The sequence below is a fragment of the Pipistrellus hanaki genome, assembly GCF_964339955.1.
Source record: "Pipistrellus hanaki genome assembly, chromosome: 16".
NCBI classification, from domain to species: Eukaryota; Metazoa; Chordata; class Mammalia; order Chiroptera; family Vespertilionidae; genus Pipistrellus; species Pipistrellus hanaki.
Window position 1 is genome coordinate 30,319,024 of NC_140518.1, and position 23,109 is coordinate 30,342,132.

The 23,109-nt window shown below is 47.6% G+C and overlaps 2 protein-coding genes across 3 annotated transcripts; both read right to left on the bottom strand.

The window, feature by feature from the left end:
• Positions 1-1,186: 1,186 nt before the first annotated feature.
• Positions 1,187-4,054, bottom strand: ALDOC (aldolase, fructose-bisphosphate C). The gene is made up of 8 exons (XM_084863018.1): positions 3,933-4,054; positions 3,639-3,850; positions 3,474-3,528; positions 3,219-3,379; positions 3,025-3,108; positions 2,138-2,312; positions 1,810-2,009; positions 1,187-1,672 (listed from the first exon to the last, which is right to left on the bottom strand). The coding sequence occupies exons 1-8, from the start codon at positions 4,042-4,044 to the stop codon at positions 1,577-1,579; spliced, it is 1,095 nt and encodes a 364-aa protein (XP_084719144.1). The 5' UTR covers positions 4,045-4,054; the 3' UTR covers positions 1,187-1,576.
• A 1,366-nt stretch (positions 4,055-5,420) lies between these two features.
• Positions 5,421-21,850, bottom strand: SPAG5 (sperm associated antigen 5). Of its 2 annotated transcripts, none has more exons than XM_084862842.1 (24): positions 21,683-21,850; positions 21,386-21,511; positions 18,300-19,501; positions 18,010-18,193; positions 13,861-13,935; positions 13,244-13,333; positions 13,027-13,161; positions 12,711-12,830; positions 12,265-12,357; positions 12,048-12,161; positions 11,600-11,693; positions 11,303-11,450; positions 11,121-11,223; positions 10,794-10,927; positions 10,475-10,613; positions 8,190-8,301; positions 7,945-8,031; positions 7,577-7,697; positions 7,363-7,474; positions 6,894-6,974; positions 6,582-6,737; positions 6,427-6,501; positions 6,215-6,295; positions 5,421-6,088 (listed from the first exon to the last, which is right to left on the bottom strand). In XM_084862842.1, the coding sequence occupies exons 1-24, from the start codon at positions 21,725-21,727 to the stop codon at positions 6,017-6,019; spliced, it is 3,699 nt and encodes a 1,232-aa protein (XP_084718968.1). In that variant the 5' UTR covers positions 21,728-21,850; the 3' UTR covers positions 5,421-6,016. The 2 variants fall into 2 exon arrangements, with proteins under 2 accessions (XP_084718968.1, XP_084718967.1); XM_084862841.1 differs by having other exon boundaries at positions 13,244-13,336.
• Between the last annotated feature and the right edge of the window lie 1,259 nt (positions 21,851-23,109).

The following is a 23,109-nucleotide window of genomic DNA, read 5'->3' on the forward strand; positions in this document are numbered from 1 at the left end:
GAAGGGAAGGAGGGAAGGGGAGAGAAACATAATGTGAGAGACACATAAGTTACCTCCCTCACACACCCCTGCCCTCTGAGGCAGAGATCGAACCTGCAATCCAGTGCCCTTGACTGGGAACTGAACCCACAGCCCTTCAGTGCTCAGACTGATGCTGTAACCACGAAGACACACAGGCCAGGGTAATAGTAGCTATTCTTGTTAATATAAGGTCAGGTCACACTAGGCCTACATGCCTATACTGTAAGGGTATGTGTAGCATTGGTTGTGCACTTTACACATACTATGGCCTCCCCAGTTCACACAACATATCTAGCAGCTTCTTTCATTTTTTTAAAAAATATTTTATTGATTTTGTACAGAGAGGAAGGGAGAGAGATAGAGTTAGAAACATCGATGCAAGAGAGTCATCGATCAGCTGGCTCCTGCACACCCCCTACTGGGGATGTGCCCACACCAAGGTACATGCCCTTGGCCGGAATCGAACCTGGGACCTTTCAGTCCGACGCTCTATCCATTGAACCAAACCGGCCTCGGCAGCTTCTTTCATTTTTATCTGCCCAGATAGACCTAGGTCTTTGGCCTACCCCCACATCCCAGCCAAGTGGTCAAAGTTCATCATGAGAACACAGGTCTGCCCTTGCCCAGACCCTCAAATGGGTCCCCTCTGTGCCCCATCTACCCCAAATGGGAGTGGGTAATAGCCCTTGGCAACCTCCTAGATACCATTCTCAGTCTGGCATTCCCAAGCCTTGGGGTTCTCCCTTGTTGGGCAGGAGCCCAGGTGCTCCTCGGCAGTGGCTCCCCCTAGCAGAATATGTCAAGTCCTGGCAGGGCTCAACACAGCTGGGAAGTGAGACTCCCATCCCTTCCTGTCCCAGTTTGGGGCCCTGCACAAAAGCTGCCCTCAGGAATGGCTCAGGTGCTGCTACCGCGGGAGCCTAGTGCTTCTGACATGGTAGTTCCTGAGAGACTTGCAGCCCTCCATACTGCCACACTCTAGCCTTGGAGAGCAACAGGCAAGAGCCTGAGATGGGAATGGTGGCTGGGTGTACCTCTCCCCATAAACTTAAAACCCAGTGAATCAAAACCCATCCTCTCCACCTCCACAGTCAGAGGGCCCACAGACAGAGATCAGAAACTGAGAGGTGGGGATCTGATGTGTAAAACAGACAGACAAAGTAGCATGTTATGCTATCATTTATTTGCTATGTGGTATGTACCCAAAGCATAAGTCAGGTCCGGAGTCCTACCCTCTGATCCCAGGAGAAAGGGCAGGCAAGGAGAGCCCAAGGAGAAGCTACTCTGTCCAGGGGAAGAGTAGCTGGCAAAGGCAAGGGGAGACCCGGGCATCCTGCTCTGACTTCTAGCAAGTTCTCCTGCCCTCAGCCATGAGGGGCTCCCTATCTTCCCATCTAATGGTCCCGGTGCAGGAATGGGAGAGGGAAGGAGAGGAGAGAAAAAGGAAGATGACTCAGTGCTGGATGGAGGCATCTTTGCTCTGCAAAGCTATTTGGCCCTGGCTGTAACTACAGGCAAGCTGGGTGGCTGGGCCAAGCGCTGTGGAATGGAGTGCTCAGTAGGCATGGTTTGCAATGTAGAGGGACTGTGCTGCCGCTCCTCCATCGTCTCCAGTGCCTTCATACTTGCCCTGGGCTGCAAGCCCATTCACCTGCAAAAGTGAGAGGAGGTAAGGCATGAGCTGCCTGAGCCAGCCCACAGGTGCCAAAGGCTGTAGTCTCTGGGTGCTACCCCCTGCCTAGCTACACACCACTACCCCCAAACCAACCACCACCCCTAGCTCCCAACCTCAGCCCGCTTGATGAACTCCTCGGTGGCAGCCCCAGCATTGTCCCGTTGCCCTCGCCAGGCATTGAGTGCAGAGGCCTGCAGGGCACGCCCATAGGAGAAGGTGAGGGCCCAGGGCCGTGGAAGCGGGCAGCGGTTGATAGCATTGAGATTGAGCGAGGCCTCCTCTTCACTCTGACCCCCAGACAGGAAGGTCACTCCTAGAGAGAAAAAGGAAAGACAAACTGATTAGTCACTCCCTGTTTTTCCAGGGTAAGGGACCCCTGAAGGCCACAAGAACTTGAGGATCGGTCTAAGGACAGGAGTCAGTTAGGAAGCGGGGTGGTACCTGGGACAGCTGGAGGCACAGTGCGGCGCAGGGCAGTGACAGTTGCCATGGCAACCTCCTCTGGGCTGTACTTGATAGGACAGGCATGGCCAGGGGTCACCATGTTGGGCTTCAGCAGGGTCCCTTCCAGGTACACATGATGGTCACTCAGAGCCTTATACACAGCAGCCAGGACCTAAGGATCAGAGGAGGTTTACGAAGGTCTGATCCCTGCCTCTTTTTATTTTATTTTATTTTTTATTGATTTTTTACAGAGAGGAAGGGAGAGGGACAGAGAGTTAGGAACATCGATGAGAGAGAAACATCGAGCAGCTGCCTCCCGCACACCCCCCACCGGGGTTGTGCCCGCAACCAAGGTACATGCCCTTGATCGGAATCGAACCCAGGACCCTTCAGTCCGCAGGCCAATGCTCTATCCACTGAGCCAAACTGGACAGGGCTGATTCCTGCCTCTTTAACTGCTCTATGTTCTCTGACTAGAGGTGGGTAGGCATGACTGTGAGGGTCAGTACAGGCTCAGACTCACAGGTCTGTTCTAGGATTAAAAAAATAAAAGTGCTGCTCAGTTTTACAACAAGGAGAGTAATTGAAAGTGGCTAGAATACCAGATTTTTGTCTACTTTCCATATTCCTAAGAAAAGTAATTCCTATCCTAGAAGTTGAAACCTTGGTATTCTTGCAGGCTGGAAGGTAGTGATGGGAAAAAAATAAAATTTAAAAAAGAAAAATTAGAGTAAATTTACTCAAATAAGAAAACTAATAAAAATTATCAAACGGGGGGGAAAAAAAGTGCTTGGGGAAAGTGCCTGCATCTGAGCCAGGAACTGGGAACAAGCTCCCTGTCAGGCTGTCGCTGTGGTATGTGTCTGGGCCAGGTGTGGGCTCACCTTCTCGGTGACATACTGGCAACGTTTGAGGTCATGGTCTCCATCAGGCAGGATTTCAGGTTCCACAATAGGCACAATGCCATTCTGCAGGTGAGAGAGGAGTAACTTGGCAGGGGTGGTACTAGGATGGGAGAAAGTTCTCTCCACCAGGCATAGGGCACCCATCCGAACCCCTCACGCATGCATACACACACCTGCTGGCAGATGCTGGCATAGCGGGCCAGCACATTGGCATTCTCCAGAATGGCAAGCGCTGAGGGCGTGCGTTCACTGATTTTCAGCACACAGCGCCACTTGGCAAAGTCGGCGCCATCCTTCTTGTATTGGGCACAGCGTTCTGAGAGCCCATCCAGCCCTGTGGGCATAGTGCTGGTCTCATCACTCTGCCCCTTTTTGCCAACATCCATCACCCACCAACCCTGTGGTCCTAACGCCCACCCAGCCTGTACCTTGAGTGGTAGTTTCGCCATCAGTCCCAGCTAGAGGGACCACACCTTTGTCCACCTGAAGGGAAAACAAAGGCAGAAGGCTGAACCCAGACGGGATTCCCCTTGATACTCCTCACACACACACACCTATTTCCATGCTCCATCCCCCAGGGCTAGTGGCTGCACCTTGATGCCAACGACAATGCCCTTATCCTGGATGGTACGGACGAAGGGGACACCATTGTCATCTTTCTGGTAAAGTGTCTCGTGAAAGAAGATGACACCTCCAATGCACTTCTTCACTCGGTCATCGGCGCTGAACAGGACCTGGCGGTACAAGCGGCGGTTCTCCTCTGTGTTGTCCACCCCGATTTGGCTCAGCCGCTTAGCCATGCTGCCTGGGGGCAAGCGAAGAGGGGTGCCAAGGTCATTCATTCCCCGGCCACCTCTGCCCTAACCAACCACAGGCCCCCCACCTACCTACAGACTCATCTGCAGCCAGGATGCCTTTGCCTGGGGCCACAATCCGGAGGGCGATGTCAGACAACTCCTTTTTCTGCTCAGCAGAAAGGGCTGGATATGAATGGGGCATGGTGACAGCTCTGTGGAACGAAGACAAGATATAAACGCTGGACCCCACCCACTATCTCCTCTGCTTCCTTTCCTGGTCATGTGGGCCAAAGGGTCCTCCCCACTGCTCCCCGGTGAGCATGGGGCTGGGAACAGAGTAGCAGTCCTTGGCATGGGTCCTGGGCATCAAAGTGGCACCAATTTATCTGACAGCTAGCAGGCTTAGGGACCCAGTTCCCACATCTCCTTTTGTCTCTGATGGGCACCCTTCCCAGCCCGAGAGAAAGATGCAGGGTGGGGGTGGGGAGTTCAGTCGCCCTCAAGCTACAGGTCTTATGAAACTACTGCCCAAACAAAAATGCCAATCCTTCTCTCGTAGAATTTGGCCCCTTCTTCAGGTAGGTATAAGCCCTGACCTTTCCAACTTCCCTTTTCCGGTCCTCAGCAGGGCCCTAGGGAAAGGGCACTTACTTCCAAGCCATCACAGTGAGGCAAAAGGACACATCACCCTCTTTCCCGGGCTAGTGGAGGAAAAGGTGGGGGGGGAGGGGGGAGGAGTAGGGAGTAGGAATAGCAGGCTTCTCTAACCAGTTTTCCATACCCCAAACCTGATGTCTCCGCAGTTAGGAGATGGGAGCAGCAGTTAGGAGATGGAAAGGAATGAGTAATGAGGCTGAGAAAGGGAGGGAGAGATGCAGGAGGAGAAGGCAGATTTGTTGGGTGGTGATAGTGAGGCAGGCTAACTAGTTAGGAGGAAGGACCTAGATCAGAGGAACAGAGAAAGCAAAAGAACTGTACGGAGGGACCTTAGCGGAGGAGAGGGAACAGGTGAGATTAAAATGGTCTTGTTGGAAGAGGCTGACCCCAAGAAAAACCCCAGTAGGCAGAAGAAGATTTGGGACTGGAAAAGCTGAGGTTCCAGCATGAGCGCTGAGAGGAAGGGGTGTTGTGGGAGGTCTGAATCATGGGGTGTAGAGTGGGCAGAAAGGAGAGAGATTGAAGGAGAGAGCTGAGATGGCACATCCAAGGGCACAGGGAGCAGAGCAAAGATGGAAGGGGGAGCGTCAGGAAGAGGAGGCTGAGACGCTGAGCAGTTCCCGCCTCACCCGGGCCTCACCTGTGAGCAGCGAGTTAAGTGGCGGCAGCACAGAACAGCCTGGGTTCAGGTCTGAAACAGCCGTGGCTTCAGCCCTGGCTCCTGTAAATGAGGCTGAGGATGCCGCAGAGCTACGTGACTCCCCGGGAGGCGGGGCCACCACCTCCCCACCCGGGCCACGCCCCTCACTAGGACTGGTGTCCTGGCAAGGCCACGCCCACAGAGGCGGGGCAACGAGGTGGAGTGACTACCCTGCCAAGAGCTCGGAGGCTGTGGTGGACTGTCCCCCTCCCACCTCGTGGAGCCCTGCCATCTGGGGGCCCCAGAGGCAGGAAATGGCCTTGCCCTCATTTCTGTCACAATTGCCTTTACCATGTGCTGGGCACTGTACTGGATGTTGAGGAGGACTAAGCCTGGTCTAATGAAGGAGAGTCACCTAAACAGTCACAACAGGTAGCAGGGCAGAGGCACCAACAAAGTGTGGGAGTCCTGGCAGAGTTTCTCCGTCCTCACCCCCTTATTCACCAGGGCCTACTGGAGAATGAAGCCTTGTCTACCCCCACCCCAAGCTGTGAGCCAGGGAACAAGCAGTCCAGTCAGTGCCCAGCATGTTTAGGGAAGCCAGAGAAGGGAGGAGGGGCAGCCGATTTTGGCCCGGGATGCAGCAGAAGGGGTGAGCGGAGGGCGCCCAGGCAGGAGTGCCAAGCTGCTTCTCCCCTGACTTTATCCACCCACTCTCACCCAAGAAACAAGATTCAGAGAGCTTGCGGGAATACATTAAATACACTTTATTTAAATAGGATTAAACCTAACTGGCTCTATGCCAATTGGTCCTGGTGTCGGGGTAGGGGAGTATGGCAGGTAAAGAGAAGTAAAACAGACTCCAGCTTTTAGTTTCTTAGCTCAGAAATTCCAGCAATTCCTGTAGCTCCTTGCAACCCCTCACAACCTCTGGGATGGACAGCAGAGTCTGTGAAGAGACAGAAAAGGCAGTTCAGAGTCATAGCCCCAGGAAGCACCCACTGAGTTAGAGGGGAGAAAACAAAAGCCGCAGAGAAGCCTGCAACATTGCATTAGTTCAACTCCCTCCCTCTACCTCATAAATATGCTGAACAATGTCATCTAGTTTCTTTAATTCCTTGTCAGAGCGCCGAAGATTCTCCTCCAGGATGTTTCTCTGGAAAGCAAATTAAGTTGCATAAGTCCTACGCTGAAAAGAACAGCATAGCTAGTGGGGCAAGGAAAATACGGCAGGGCTCCTTCTAGGTGTGGTGAGAAGTGAACCCCCAATGGCATGGGAATTCTTACATGGCTCTGGAACTTGACCATGAGTTTTTCCTTCTCATTTTTCATCTCCAGGAACATCACCCTCAGTTTGTCCACCTGCAGAGATGGCCACATCAGTAGGGGTACAGCCTAGGGTTTCCACCAGCCGCCCAGCTCCTCTGTTAATACAAACTCACCTCCTGGGAGAGCCACACTTTCTCCTGGATCCAGTTAGTGGCCATGGGCTGACAGTTGGGGTCCAGCTGGCCTGCCAGGGTCTCTTGGAGCACCTTGGTCTCCGTCTCCGCACGCCGAAGTGAGCGGGTAAGCTGGGTCACCTCCTCTCTAAGGCTCTGGGGATGAGAATGGAGACGTATATAGTAGCCCTCCAAGGTCCTCTCCATCACTCCTATCCCATGCTGTGAAGAAGGTAGACCAGGGGATCCAATTCCCACATTTGGGATCCTGGCTACCAGTGGCACAGAAGGCCGTCATCATGATGAACGTACTATGAGCTCGCCACTCTTGTCTATCTGCTCTAAAATCTTCTCATTCTGCTGCTGTATCACTTCCTGGAGCTCCTTTTCATTCTGTGAAGGGAAAGGAGGTAAGAAGGCGCTGAGAGAGCTGGCTTCCTTGTAGCCCTTGCCAGAAGATGGGGTTTAGTGCCTGACCCATGCTCAGCCCAGATTGCTACCAATTAATAACACTTTTCTTCCTCTAGGGCTGAGTCAGCCAAGGCACATCTCAGTGTTGAGAGCGCTCTGCTAGAGCTCCTGACTTCTAGGTCAGCCTAGGAGATGGGTCAGCCCATAGCTAATTCCCAAACATGTGAAATGTCTGACCCCAGGAAGGGCAAAACTAGGGCAGTGGTTGGAAAATCCCCACCACCCAGATTCCCAGAGAGACTGTGGTTCCCAGTGGACCAGTACCGCTGCCCCAGTTCTTCATCGCTCCACTTCTAAGCCCCTCCTTCACCTTGTAGCGCAAGCACAAGGCCTGGTTCAGCTTCTCTATGTCCGCTTCCTTTGCCTTCTGGGCTTCCTCATGCTGTTCTTCTTGGGCCTGTAGCCTTGCCTGTAAATCACAACTAGGGGAGAGAAGGATTCGGTATTATTCCTGTCCTCTGGAGGGCTAGCTGGGTCTTGATGTAAGGGGCTGACCTTCCTCACCAAGACTGCACTCCACTCACATCTTTCGCTGCAGAGTCCTGACAGCTTCTTCTTTAGATTCTTGCAGCAGGGAACACAGGCTCTGAAGCTCTAGAATCCTAGTATTCATTTCTTCCAGGCTCTTCTCCATGCCTGGGACCTCTGGAAGAGAAAGTCCTAGGTCGAGGTAGAGCCCTTGAGCTCTGAAAGGAAGGAATGGGTAGCCATTATTTCCGCAACTCTCACCCATAGGATTTGGTGTCCAGGACATCACAGGTCCCAAAAGACAGAAATGAAATGAGCCCAAGTAGAATTGAGGTTTTTAGAGCAAAGCACTTTTCACTGCTTTCGTCTTTACCATCACTACTTGATCTAGAAATGAGGCAGGATCCCTGGAGCCCATCCTAACCTGTAGGCTGAGGGGAAGCCATTGATGCAACTCGGGTGAAAGCACTCTTGTCACTTCCAAGCAAGGCCACAGGAGCTGGTTCTGGCTCTAAAACAAAAAACAACCATGGTATAGGGCCCGTCTGGTGATCCAGTCAAGAATCTGCCGCAGTAGAAGCCAGGGAGAGGTCTGTTGGTGGGCATCTTTAACAGCTGAAGATATCAGCAGGGTCATCATTTCCCCACCCCTAAATTCCAGCCTTTAACCTTTGTCTGCCATTGCTGTCAAGATGCTTCCCAAGAAGGTGCTGTCGGTGGACGGAGGGTGCTCCTGGGCAGAAGCACAGGCTGTGCTTTTCAGGAGAGTCTCTGGCTCAGCCTAAGGGCAAATCACAACAAAACATCAGCTGCTTTTCAGGGTAGTGATTTTCCTGGACCATAGCCTCACACAGTCATTTACATACTGTCTATGGCTGCTCTTGAACTACAAAGGCAATGGTAAGTAGTTAAGGCAGAGACCACATGGCTGGCAAAGTTTAAAATATTTATTACATTTCACTTTATAGGAAAAGTTTGCCAACCCCAGTTCTGGAGAGTGTCATCATCTTTCCAACCATCTAGACATCATCATCCAATCTTCCACCTTATTCCGATATCAAATTGGTCACAAGGTTCTATTACCTCTACTTCCTAAGTAAGTACTGGATTCATCCAAACCACCCCTCCTCTCCACCCTGGCTATAACTGCCATTAGTTCAATCCTTCAAATCTGGCATCCTGCCTACTTTTGCAACCTTATCTCCTTGTCATTCTCACCCCCAAAACTCCTACACTCCAAAAGCTACTTCCAAGTCCCCAAACTTGCCACATTCCATGCGAGTAGTGCCTTGCCTTGTTTACCTACAGTCCCAGCACCTCACCCAAATCTTGTTACAAGGTAGACACCACAAAAAAGTATGCATAGTGCCTCTATGACTTTCATATACTGTTCCCTCTGCCTGGTGGGCCTTCCTATATGCACACCCTTGGCAAACTTCTAGCCTTAACTGCCCAAGGGTCACCTGCTTTGAGAAGACATCCTAACTCTCAAAGTTAGAGCTGACGTTCCTTTCTCTGTGCTCCCACAGTGATCATCCATTCAGACCTCCTTTATGATCACTGCTTGTCTTCCCTGCAAGACTACGGATTCTTTTGTATTTCCTGCGTTCAGTACACAGTAGGGATGAGGGTCAGATCAGAAGCACCTTCAGAATTCAAAATTTTGGTTGTACCTTTAGCTATTGAGTAAACTAATTAGCTCTGTATTCTGAAAGACGTTAACTATTTATGGTTTAGAGTACACTGCAGGGAAGCCAAAGAAGTAATACTAAATTTCTGCTTTCTTTAAACACAATCTAGTTGAAGAGACCAGACATCCAAGGAAAATTAATACAAGTGCAGGAGATCACTAAGTCTATGTGATGTGGGAACATTTCAAAGAAGGTGAGCTAGAGCAGCAGTCACCAACCTTTCAGACCTCACGGACCACCAGGGGTCTGCGGACCACCGGCTGGCGACCACTGAACTAGAGAGTATTTTAATGGGAAAGCAAAAGGTATTTCCAGTTTGAAGACAGAGAAGATGGATATGGTAACAGCCCAAGTCTAGGTGTGAATGGAGATGGGACATGTGTGTAGTTTATAGGATGTCTAGTCTAATTGGAACAAAAGGTTCCTAACAGGGAGGTAGGAGACACATAAATAAAAGTTTGAGTGACAGGTCAAAGAGATCCTGTAGCCGAATGAAAGTCACTGAAAGCCACAGAGATGGAACAAGAGTAGTGTTTTAGGAAAATCATTCTATACAATAAAGATACAACTGGAAAATCTCAGTAAGCTAGGAAAAGAGGGGAACTTCCTCAACTTGATAAAGAATATCTACATGCGCCGAAACCGGTTTGGCTCAGTGGATAGAGTGTTGGTCTGCGGACTGAAAGGTCCCAGGTTTGATTCCGGTCAAGGGCATGTACATTGGTTGCGGGCACATCCCCGGTAGGGGGTGTGCAGGAGGCAACTGGTTGATGTTTCTATCTCATTGACGTTTCTAGCTCTCTATCCCTCTCACTTCATCTCTGTGGAAAATCAATAAAATATATTTAAAAAAAAAAAAGAATATCTACATGCCCTACCTGGTTTGATCCCCAGTAGGGGGTGTGCAGGAAGCAGCCAATCTATATTTCTCTCACATCAATGTTTCTACCTATCTCTCTCTCTCCTTTCCTCTCTCTCTCAAAACAATGAAAACATTAAAAAAAAAAACAAAAAAAAAACTATCTACAAAAAACCTACACTAGCATCATACCTAATGGTAAGAAACTCAAAGTTTTCCCTTTAAAATCAGCTACAAAGCAAGGCTGTCCCCTTTCACTCCTTTTCAGCATCGTAGAGAAACTTCTAACTAATGCAGTAAGACAAGAAAAGGAAACAAGAAATATGCAGATTGGAAAAGAAGAAATGAAACCATCTTTATTCAGATATGATTGGAAGGGAAGAGAAGGACCCCCCAGGTGCTACCTTGTCCTTTAGTTTTGTGTGGAGGAAGCAAGTCAGGCTCTGTAGTTGCTCAGTCAGCACCCTTAGCTCTTGGGAATACTGGCGTGTCTTCTCCAGGTCTTTCTCCTGGGTCTCTGCTATGGTGCTAGCCAGTTTAGCCCTGAAATAAGGAAGGAACAGAAGACCATGTGACCTTCTCTGCACACCTCTCCCAAAGCCCACACAGAGGGAAGCAAAAAGGCTCTCGGACAGTTCCATCCTCGGAGACTTAGGCTTCTAGAAGGGTTTTCTGGGAAAGATAAGCAATTACAGGAAAAGCACCAAAAGGCAGAGGTCTTACTTCAGGTTCTCTACGGTGTCCTTGAGGTCCTCACACTGCAGGCTGCGCTCCCGGAGCACTTCCAGTGTGCTTTTCAACTGGCACTCCACCTGGCCCAGCTCCAAATGAGCTACCTGGTTCTCTTGGTCTGCAAACTGGGGAGATGGGAGAAGGAAGAAAGGAAAGGAAGGAGCGAGAAAGAGAAGGGAGAAAATGAATCGAAGTGGGACTTATTAGAGCCCTTGGGACGAAAGCATTTTCTAGTCTCCAGTCTCAAACCTTACTTCAATACCATCAGGTAAGGGTCATACTCCTGCCAGTTCCCCGGCCCCAAGCCCTATTCCTTACCTCCAGAGTCTCCTTCAGGTCCTGCACCTCCTTAGCCAGGACAGCATGTTGTTGCTGCAGCTCTGCTTGTATGTGTTTTAGTGCCATCTCTTCCTTTTGCCATCTGCCAGAGACCTTATGTTAGATCCCACTGGCCCTAAACCCTGGGCCCCTACTGCCACAATAACCTGATAGGAACTCACTGAGTAGCCTGCTTCTCATTGCTCTGGGTAAGCTGGCAGAGCAACTCCTCCTTCATGGCCAGGTCCTGGGTACAGTGGGCATGCTGACTCTGTAGCTCTTGTAGCTGACTCCGCATGCTGGCCAGAATCTGTAGCTGATCTCGGAGATCTAAACCAAAAGTATCCTAATCACACCATGTGGTCACCAGGCCAGAACCTCCCCACTCTTGTGCTCTAACTAGAGCATTTTCTTGTTCTACTGCCACCCCCCAAGCCTTAGCATGGCACAAATGCTTGCATGCATGCATGCACACACACCTGTTGCTAGGCGACTATTTTCCAACTCCAGCTGCTCTATTTGGCCTTTGCAGTCCTCTAACTGGGCAGAGACTTGTTCCAGCTCCCTGGAAACCTAGAAAGAAAAGATCGTTTTCCTCCCACTGTTCTTCCAGAATTGAGTCCCAGGACTTGGTCCAGCTTCTCTTTCTGGACAGAACAACAAACCATCTTGCTCCTGGGTAGCAACCCTGCAGCAAATAAGGCTGATCCTCAGGAAAAAATAGAAACAGGAGAAAAGTTGTTGAAGAAGATGCTGAAGGACAAAGGAAGTTATAGACCCAATGCCATCTTACAGAGAAGGAACCTGGATGGTCTCCAAACCCACAGGGTAGAAAGCCCAGTGCAGAGTAAGAGGCTACTCATTAGAAAGGCCTTCTGTGGAGAAGGAGGAAACCAGGCCTAAGCAGTTGCCCTCCCTGGTTTGTACCTGCTGCTTTTCCTCAACCGCAGCATCGCGTTCCTGTAGGGTCTGCCGGCTCTTGGCTGTGAGTTTCTCTGTGAGTTCTCGAGACCGGCTCAGCAAAGCTGTCCATGTTGTATACTACCAGGGGAAGCAAGCAGGTCAGTCAAGCACTCTTGAGGCAAGGTTCCTAACAGGGTTGGCTGTGAATAAAGGAGTGATATGATGGTTCCCAAATACTCACATCCTGTTGCATGGACGTCCAGTCCTGTTGCAAGACGGAGGTAAGACTTGCTGTCTCCTGAGCCATCTCTTTCTGCTCAGTATGAAGACCTACCTATACAAGAAGAAGTGCCTATGGAGGGGCTCCCTTCCTCTGGATACAACAAAGTGGGGGTAAATGACCAAGCTCCCGTGAATCAGCCTGGATCTCAATAAAGAAAATGCTGCCGAAACCAGTTTGGCTCAGTGGTAGAGTGTCGGTCTGTGGACTGAAACGTCCCGGGTTCGATTCCAGTCAAGGGCATGTACCTTGGTTGCGGGCACATCCCCAGTAGGGGGTGTGCAAGAGGCAGCTGGTCGATGTTTCTCTCTCATCGATGTTTCTAGCTATCTCTCTCCCTTCCTCTCTGTAAAAAATCAATAAAATATATTTTAAATAAAGAAAGAAAGAAAATGCACTCAAATTACCAGTTGGGTCTGGGTCTCCTTCAAGAGTCCTCTGAATTCCCCCATGGATGCCAGGTTCTGTTGCAACTGGCTGATGCGTTGACTGGCATGTGCACAGAAAGCCTCTAGCACCGACTCTGCCTGTTTAGGGAACGGGTTGTGAGGATGCGGTGGGCAGAGGAGGGAAACAGCACCCAAAGCCATGCTATCTGCCACATCAGTAGTTTAATTCATTATTCTCCAGGGCAGGCAATTGTCTCCAGTAAATTTGTGTTCCTGCAGGAACCCTGAGGAAAAAAAATCTTCCACTTCCAAGAACAACAGCCTGACATCTTACCGCATCCTTGCCTCTGAGGGCCATTTCCTCTCCGCGCTTCGCCTCCTCCCTTTCTGTTTTGAGACTCTGGAGCCTTGCCCTCAATTTCTTCAGCACATCAAAACAGCAGGAGACCAAGGTTTCTGTCCGCCGAGACTACAAGGTAAGAATCAGATGCTGTCTGGTCCTGGCTTTCGGTCCCACCAGAGGCCTGGGCCTTCACTGTCATACTGCTTACCTCCTGACTCACAGTAGTTTTATCTTCTTCTAAGTGCAACAGAGACAGGTAAAGCAAGGATATCAGCTCTTTGGAGACCAGAGCCCATGACTGCTGTAGAGGAAAAGATGGTTAGGCTAGATCAAATGAAGTCACTAAGCAGGAAAACCACTAACCCCAATTTCAAGCTCCAATAAGGAGCTTGAAAAAAAATAAATAAATAATATATATATATATATATATATATATATATATATATATATATATATTTTTTTTTTTTTTTTATTTTTTTTTTTTAATATATGTTTTTATTGCTTTCAGAGAGGAAGAGGGAGAGAGAGATCAAAACATCAATGATGAGAGTGAATCACTGATCAGCCCCCTCCTGCATGCACCCCACCGGGGATCGAGCCTGCAACCCCGGGCATGTGCCCCTGACAGGATTCAAACCCGGGACCCTTCAGTCTACAGGTTGACACTCTATCCACTGAGCCAAACCAGCTAGGGCAAGGAGAAGATGTTCTTAACAAAGGTTTGGAGACCTTCCTCCCTTCATACCATGGCTGATTACCACCACTAGCTCCATTCTTGATTTTCACAGGTGACCCAGTGGTGGTATAAGGTCAGTCAACACTTACCATGATATTCCTGGTCTGCTGCAAAGTCTGTCCAATCTCTTGGTTTCCCTGAAGAAGCTCAAGTTTCTTATTTATCTAGGCAGAGAAACAGAGTTGTTCCTTTTTCATAGACAGCATGCACCACCAGTACCTCATTTCCCCTCCTACCCACTGAGATACAGGAGCCTTTTCTATTAAAAATAGGAGCAAGGTCACAGTTTGATAAAGTCGAGTCAGAAAAATATACAAATGTAGGTAAAAATGTCCTTTTTATAGTTTTTAATTATAAAGACAGTGTCTATTGAAAAATTTTGCAAATACAGAAGTGACTAAAATGGAAAAAGAAATCATTACATAATTTCACCACCTAGAGCAGTGATTTTTAACCAATAGTATAACACCTATTTCAAGAGATTTAGATATATCTCTACACTACAGATTTTGCTATAGGGATTTGCTATAACTGATGAGTATATTACTTCCCTTAGATGTCAGGGGGAGAAAAAAGTTGTAGACTGACTTAGAGAGAAATTATAATATTCAGTAAATTCTAAGATGATTATCTCTTTATATTTTAACACCACTAAAATTGGGATGCATCTTAATATTAATAGTGCCAGATTTTATGAAAGACAATTGCTTCAGAAAAAAAACACAATTGAGATTACATACATATGTAAATAAATTTGGGGTCCTGCTTTACTTCATTTTATTACATTAGTGTGATTTAGCCCTAAATTTATACTTACTCTCCTTATTGAAATAGCCAGAAACTGGGATATTTGCTTTAAGGGGACCTATCAAAGTGAAGTACCACCCATTTTTAACTTCTGCTGATATTTTACCTCATCTCAAAGCCCCTCAGAGGTTATCTGAACTCTGATTTCCTTTCTTTAAAAACCTTGAACTTACATTAAACTTCATTTCCCATGTTATTAAAAACTCTTCATAAACATACTTTTAAATGACTGAAAAATATCCCATCTAATGGATATACCATTATTTCTTATATTTTTTTATTTTTTTAAGTTATCATATTTATGCAGAATATTTTCCTTTTAAGTTACCATATCTATGCAGAATATATACCCCTAAGAAGTGAAGTGACCAGTAAAAAGTTTGAACTCCTTTGAGGGTCTTACTTGAATGTCTTTCAAAAAAAGCTGAACCAACTTATATCCTACTGACAGCAAGGCCATGCTTACCAGCATTATCTATTTTATTCTTTGCTATTTTGTCAGAAGAAAACTACATCATTATTTCATTTCTCTGATCATCAGTAATGATAACCTTCTCAAATATTTTTTTTCAAATTTAATAATCTTTATTGCTCAGATTATTACAATTGTTTCTCCCCCCCCCCCATAAAATATTTATTAACACGTTTAAGCACCCAGACCAGATGGAAAGTATAGTGTCAGACACCAGTGACTGACTGGGCGCTTAACATGTTAATCACTTTTATTTCCTTATTCTCCAAGTGTTCATTATCTTGGGGCAGAAAAAAATCTTAATGTGCCATGTAGAACAGACTCACATGATCTCAAAGGCAGCAGAGCTATGGAAAGACTTAAAAGTTCTGAGAGAAAAGTGAGGAGCATTCATTGCTGCTGAAAGGCAGCCATCATCTGGGAAAACACGACTGCTGGAAGGGCAGTGCTGAGTCACGATGCTATAGCAGTCTGGACTTAAGGGGGCAGGCACCTCTACCCGCAAAGCATCATCATTCTCTCCCGTGTCGTGCAGTAAGGCACGGAGTACCCCATGAGCCCCGGACAAGGACAAGGCGCACACACTGTGCAGAGCTGAGCAGTCAGGCAGGAGATAAGATTAGTGAGAAGGAGGAAGCCAAGGGGCAAGGCTGTGGCACTGAGATGGGAATGGCTGAAGGTGCTGTCATTTCCCCCGCTTTGGTTCTGCTTCAGTGGCCTCCAAAGGGATTTGGAAAGCTTCAGGGGAAGAGGTACAAGGCTGACACAGGGAGAGGGAACCAGGTCAAAGACAAGAGTAAAGGACACAAAAATAAGGAAACGCAGGAGGAGAACTGAGCAGCTAAAGAAAGGATAAGCCTATGGTTTCCAGGATTTGGGCAAAAGATAAAGTAATTGAGGATATTTTCAACCCAGAGGAGATCTTTGGGCATTTGGAGAACATCTCTTTTTTTATTATTTTGTTTCAGAGGACTTTTATTAAAGCTGGGGACAGTGAAACAAGAAAGGGCTGGGGAAATGAGCCTAGGCTGGTCTGCTTTGGCTCACTAAGAAGTCCGAGAAAAGGGGGTCTTGGGGACAAGTTTAGGGGGTTTCCCAAGACGAGCTGCCACTCCCACTGCCCAGTGCTGCAATGGTTGCAAGTCTCCTGAGGTCCCTTAGAGTTTAGGATAGGGGGAGGAGGAAGGGGAAGGGGAAGAAGGGGAAGGGGCAGGTATGCTAGGAGGGAGAGCACACCTGAAGAACATCTCTTTTTAGCAGCAGCTACCGATTAACCTCACCAGCCACAATACTGAGACTCTCAATTCCTTCCCCTGACACCATTCCCTCCCCCCCTCAGCCTGTGTTGTCACAGCTAGAGCCCTCTATAACACTGTTCTTTAAACTTTTTCTTCTCATATCTGTTATAATAATTTTGAAGAATGAGTGCCCTTAAGTTTAAATTGTTATAAAGGCTGTAATTTCCACCATATTGTAAATATTGACAGTTTGAAATAAAACTATGAAATCACTCTTAAATACATACACCAGAATGATTTAATACACATTTTATACCTTTAAAAATACATGAACAAGCTCTTTTTTAAGTCAGAAATTTTACATCATCCCTTTTTCTTCTTTATGTGTATTTTTATTCCTCTCAGAATTTTATCCTGTACTGTATCTTATACCTTAAAGTCTGTTATTAATCAATATATCTGCAACAGCAAAAGTTCATTTAAATTTAAATTACTTTTAAATTCCTCTGACCATAAGCTTTTATGTGAAAATTTCCTTTAGATAAATATTCTTTTTTTTTTTTTTTAAATATATTTTATTGATATTTTACAGAGAGGAAGGGAGAGAGAGAGCTAGAAATGTCAATGAGAGAGAAACATCGACCAGCTGCCTCTTGCACACCCCCTACCAGGGATGTGCCTGCAACCAAGGTACATGCCCTTGACCGGAATCGAACCTGGGACCCTTCAGTCCGCAGACCGATGCTCTACCACTGAGCCAAACCGGTTTCGGCTAGATAAATATTCTTAACAGTTGTATACTAATCATTGTATTATAATTTTAATAAAATCAAAAACATACCTAGTAAAAATTTTTTTTTAAATCCTTACTCAAGGATATTTTTTTTTTCATTGATTTCTACAGAGTGAAAGAGAGGGAGGAGAGGGAGAGAGGGAAAGAGAAACATAGACGTGAGAGAGACACATTGGTTGCCTCCTGCAGCACTCCTACATGGGCTGGGGAACCCCGCAGCCTGGCCATGTCCCCTGACTGGGAATTGAACTGTGACCTCCCGGTTCATGGGTTGACTGACGTTCAACCACTGAGCAACACCGGCCACGCCACAAGTATTTTCAATTATTTGATTGCTATCCCTTGACAATGTAAGGTTCAGGATAGGTAGTAAATATGGTTTTCTTTAGTTATGATAAGTGGGCAAGGGCAATTGAGAAAGGAGAAATAGGAAAGCAAAAAAAATTTAGCAAAATACATTTGGAAGATGAAGATATAGAAACCGATTCTTTTTTCTTTTTTTTTAATATATTTTATTGATTTTGTACAGAGAGGAAGGGAGAGAGATAGAGAGTTAGAAACATCGATGAGAGTCATCGATCAGCTGCCTCTTGCACACCCCCTACTGGGGATATTCCTGCAACCAAGGTACATGCCCTTGACCGGAATCGAACCCGGGACCCTTCAGTCCCCAAGCCGACGCTCTATCCATTGAGCCAAACCGGTCCCGGCAGAAACCAATTCTTTTAAAACTATCCTTGCTTGTATTCCCTTAGAAAGTCCTGATGAACCCCAGGGGTATAGTGAGTACCTAAAGCTTTAACGAATTTTCTAGATCCACAGCTTTTACATATTCTAAGACACCTCCTTTGCCCTCTGGCAGTTTATCAGTTTAAATTCTGAGAAAGAGGGCCCACTGGGATCCTCCGCACCTCGGAAGTAACCTTACCCCACTGCGGCAGGTGTCAGTGGTGTCAGTCTGTGTGCTACTGTCACGAACTTCCGGGTGAGGGGCCGTCAGCTGGCTCTTCCAATTCCGCAGCGGGCGAGAGAGCACTTCCAGAATGACAAGAGAGTTCCTCAAGTTATCTTCCAGGTCGTGTCGAGATAAGGCAGTCAGGTCTGGAGGGTGGCTGCAGCAGAAAGAGAACGTGAGGAGAAAACATGGAGGGGAAGGGATGGGAGTGGCTGATCCAGGCTAACGAAGCCGAGGAGGCAGCAGGACCCTGGGACACTTACTCCCCCCACAGGAGACACTCCCTCTCCGAGGTACTGTCCTGGGCGCCCTCCAGGCCGGTACGGGATGTGTTTGTGCCCTTCTCCTGTGGCGGTGCTGGCGGAGTGAACCAAGTCCCCACCGAGCAAGTAGAGAAAGGAGCAGTGGCGGTTGCAGCATCCTGAAGCACAGCGGGAAGGGATAAGCTCTGGCGGAGATTTTCCAGCATGACGGAAGTATCCACACCTTTCTCCAGCCAGGCCAGCGGGGACATCCAAGGCCCTGTGTCAGAGATGGGAATCCTACCAGCCTCTTCTGCTGCTGGGCCCGGGGCTGGCCGGGATGCCATTTCTCCTGGATTTGGGGTCAGGCATGTGGACGGGATATCTTGCATATTTGAGACAAGTGTTTGATCTCCCAGTTCAGCCACCTCCGGCAGTGTGGAAAAGCTCACTTCCCTTTCCTCTATAGCTCCCTGCTCTACAATTTCCTGCCCTGAGTCCACATGACTGACAGGGAAATCCGCTGGAAAGGCAGTGGAAGGGGAAAGACAGAGCATGGAGGAAGGCAAGATGGCATTACTTTCAGAAGACACCAAGTCCTCAGGCACAGCCTCAGGTTCACTGTCCCTCAGGCTGTCCTTGGAACAGTGTAGCTGTTGCTCAGAACAGGGATTTGGTGGATACACCAACAGATGGGCTGGAGGATCCTGAAATGTCAGTGTCTCAGGCATAGCAGGGACAACTTCTGAAAAGCTGTCTTTCTCAGGCATAGCAGGGACAACTTCTGAAAAGCTGTCTTTCTCAGGCATAGCAGGAACAACTTCCGAAAAGCTGTCTTTCTCTGGCATAGCAGAAACAACTTCTGAAAAGCAGGGTTCTACCCCCTTTCTCAGCAGATCTTCTGGCCTCAAAGACTCATCCAGAGGAAAACTGTTTGTCTCTGCTGTGGTATTTAAATGGGCCTCAAGTGTAATGTCTTGCTGCTGCCCTCCTGCAGAGGGTACAAGGACCATGGTTTCAACCACATTGTTTTCCGCTGGGTCTACTGCTTCCTCAGAAGTTTTGGGAGTTGAGTTGTTTTGGGGAATCAGATTTAGGGGCTGCTCATCTGATTCATGTTGACAAGCTTCTAGCCACTTTGAGGGATGGCTGGACTGTTCTGATGGGGAGTCTGTCATCTTAGCATTTTCAAAATCCAATGGAGATGAGTTGTTGCCATCCTCCTGCCAAAGAAAACAAAAGTAGTTGACTAAGGCAATCAATTCCGGTTCTCAGCATACAGTGATAGGTGAAAGATACTGTCCAAATTTGGAAGAGAATACGAGTTCTCATGACCTCTGCTTAGGTAAGATCTTGGCTAAGCTTTGCCTCTCACTGCAGGGACCCAATAGCAGGGAAAGAAAAGCTAGGAAGCTCTTTTGGATCCTTCCAAGTGAACCTACCTATAGAAAAAACAGGGCTGAGATAATTTATCTACATCAAAGTGGCCCCACTCCTCTTAAATTCTAACTCCAATTCACTTCTAAGGGGAACAGGTAAGAGGCGGTCCGTCCCTAGACACAAGCTCTGTTAGAATCTAGAATTGGTCCAAGATTTTTCTCCTTCTCCATCAGAGTTAGAGAGCGCTTGGCCCACAGAGATCCATGGACCCTAGGGAGAAAGGGCAACATCAACCTGTGCCAGGAGCCTAGTCTCCTTGACCTCAAGGGCTGAAGGCATCCTGAATACATGGGTTGAATCCACTAAACAGTGGGATTTGAAGGTCTCTAGTCTTTGTAGCAGAGGAGAATAAAGAGCAGAGACTTCCTCTTAGCGCCCTAATAAGGGACTAACAACCTCAGTTTAATCTCCTGATGTATATCCTTCCATATTTCCTCTTTGTTCTTTTAATAATATACAACATACAAAATTACTTTATTGGTAGATTACAAAATAGTTCTCATTATTTGTAGTAGTTATGTTCTATAAAGTCTCTGTGAACACTTAATTGGCAAATACTGAACTGCTGCTCCTAGGGGAAACACAGGGTATGTTCCTGCAAATTTCCTAGCAAACATTTTCATTAACCAATTAAGTCCAATCTTATTTTATGTGTTTTTTGTTCTAAAACGCCGTATGTAAAATATATTGTTGATTCTTTAACATTGAAGTCACAGCCAACAGCACTGATGCCTGAATGAAGCTTGTCTAACTCAGACAACATACATCATAGCTTTCTTGCACTTAGAACAGCACTTCAACACCTATGTTTGTGGACCATTTAAAACAGTGAAATAACCAACAAAAAGAACCCCACAAAATTCGAAACCATGGCACTAAAATAGATCATGAGAAAGACACGTTTACAGTATGACCACTAAAACAAGAAGACAAAATGTCACCTTGTTCAACTTCTGCTAGGAAGGTGTTTATGACGATTCCTATTTTTTTGCTTCTCTGCATGTCCAAAGGTGTTGCAAATATTGATTTTGGGATTACAAATAACTTTTAGTGAGAAGGTGAATTCACAAATACTGAATCCACAAATAATAAGGTTTGATCGTCTACATTTCTCCGCATGCTGCTTTTCTCATTTAACATGTGCAAATCCCTCCAGATCAACAAAAAACACACAAATGTAAAAACCATTGCACTAAATAGTAGGTTTTAAACTAATCCATAAGCTATTATGGTATGCATGAATCATAATTCATTCACAACTGGTTATTTGTTTCCATTTTTGTTTTGCTTCTACAAACAACGCTAACATAACTATTATACCTTTGTACATATAGTATTGCCTCTTAGCTGTCTGATCTCTGTATGTGAGTCCATGTTAGAGGAAGACTACTAACCAAAATGATAGTATTTTTCTCCAACTTGGTAAAGATTAAACGGGGGAGGAGGTGATAAAGTCTAACAGCTAAATAGAGGTCCAGATTCTCAGCGGATATTCTTTAACCACCCTAGAGCACCTCTCTGTTGGCCTGAATAGCTGTAAATAGATGTCACTAAAGTAGAAGACTTCATTATCGTTATTAATTACGTTCCAGCTCTGGCCCTCAGTTCCTCTGAGCTGTCGGCCTCGGCAGAGAGCCCAGTGGAGAAGCTGGCCAGACGAATCTCACCTGCAGCCCCAGTTTGCACAGCGATGGGGTCAGCGAGTAGCATATCCCAGGCCCTTGCGCAGAGCTGGTGAGAGCTTCGGGCTGCAGGTTAAGTTCTCGGAGAGGAGTTCGCACAGGTGGTTCTCCCTAAGAAAGAAAGAATGAGACAGTGTGAGGAAGCCTGTGCTCCCCGTCCCTCCCCCCAAGAAGCTCAGGGCTCCTACCCAAGAGGCGCTGCGGAAGCTCCACACGCTCCTGCCCCTGCCCCCACCCCAGGCTGGACCCAGCTGTCTCCCTCCTTGAGGCTCTCCCGCTCACCGGCTGGGTCGATGGCGACAGACTCGGTTTTCTCACCCGCCACATCTTCAACACAGAACACGGAACGATCACCTCGCAATCCGAGAGGTGACGGCTAGCGCACCCGCCGTCTTCATTTTAAAACTGCTCCGCGCTTCGGGATTGGCTGCCAAGTTCCAGTGCGTCTGTCTGGCGCGTCCTCTCGGGGCTCCGAACTGGTGGGCGGTGGGAGGGGCGGGGCCAGCGCAGGCACCGCCCCTCGCTGACCCCGCCCCCCCGGCTCACGGTTGCGCGCGTTCTCGACTCCTCACCACAGACGCAGGCGGGCGGGGGAACCGGACGCGCGCCCCCTGAGGCCGGTTCGCAGCCTCACCTCGGGGTGGGGACCTCGGTAGCTGGAAAGTCAGGGGGTCCATCCCTTCTGCCGCCATTGGGCCAGCCTTTTCACCCAGTCAGAAAAGTTGGTTTCCCTCAGTTACCTCAGCCTCAGCCTTGACCAGAAAACCAGCCTGGAGTCTTGAAGGGAAGGTGAGTGGAGCGTTTTGGGTTTTTTTTTTTTTTTACTTCGGCTTGGATGGAGGTGGAGTTCTCAGCCCGCGCAGTAATTGAGTCGTTTCAAATGTCTCTTGTTTTCGTGGAACTTCCCTCAGGGCCCGCAGCGAGTTGATTGGAACAATATAGTGAATAGGTATTGAACATTTACTATGTACCTGGCACTGTTACAGACGCTTTACATATATTGGCTCCTTTAATATTCATTCATAGGGATCGATAAAGTAGGTGCTGTAAAATATCCCCACTTTACAGACGAAGGAACTGAGTCAGAGACCATGAAATTGGCCCAACGACCCGCTGGTAGTAAATGGCAGTCAAGATTCCAACCCACACTGCCAACTACATTTCCTGCCACCTCAGTCCCCTCTGGGTGGGAAATCCAGCCTAGCTATTGAAGGTAGAATTGAGTTTTGGAAACAGTTAAAGGTCAGTATCTATAATAAAAGCATAATATGCTATAGACCGGACAGCCGGACATCCTTGTCCTTCCCCACAACCTTCCGGATGAAGCCCCCGGGCTGCAAGGGCTGAGTCCCTTGCACGAATTTCGTGCATCGGGTCTCTAGTTTAGAGATAATAGTTTATGATGAAGTACGCTCCTTTGAACACTTACAGCACCTTATTTACACTCTGAGGTCTGTATGAATTTGGAAAAGGCAATATGTAATCCAAAGAGGAGGAACTGTAATGTTATGAACTGCAGGGCCCACAGGGGATGTGTTCCTTCAGAACTGTGCTGTCCAGGACCGTAGCAGCCAGCCACATGTGGCTACTGAACACTTCAAGTGTGGCCAGACCAAATTAAGATGGCATAGGCATTAAAAAAAAAAAATGTTATAGGCATAAAATACAAACTATCTTTCAAAGACTTTGTATTAAAAAAGAATGTTTTT

What these genes read in the sequence shown, in the direction of transcription:
- ALDOC (XM_084863018.1), bottom strand. Translation starts at nt 4,044, where the DNA reads ATGCCCCATTCATATCCAGCCCTTTCTGCTGAGCAGAAAAAGGAGTTG. An exon ending in GGCTGCAGATGAGTCTGTAG is followed by an intron (nt 3,851 to 3,932) that starts GTAGGTGGGGGG and finishes GCTTGCCCCCAG; the next exon opens with GCAGCATGGCTAAGCGGCTG. An exon ending in TGGCGAAACTACCACTCAAG is followed by an intron (nt 3,380 to 3,473) that starts GTACAGGCTGGG and finishes CTATGCCCACAG; the next exon opens with GGCTGGATGGGCTCTCAGAA.
- SPAG5 (XM_084862841.1), bottom strand. Translation starts at nt 21,727, where the DNA reads ATGTGGCGGGTGAGAAAACCGAGTCTGTCGCCATCGACCCAGCCG. An exon ending in TGTGCAAACTGGGGCTGCAG is followed by an intron (nt 19,502 to 21,385) that starts GTGAGATTCGTC and finishes TTTCTTTGGCAG; the next exon opens with GAGGATGGCAACAACTCATC. An exon ending in AATGAGAAGCAGGCTACTCA is followed by an intron (nt 11,224 to 11,302) that starts GTGAGTTCCTAT and finishes GGTCTCTGGCAG; the next exon opens with ATGGCAAAAGGAAGAGATGG.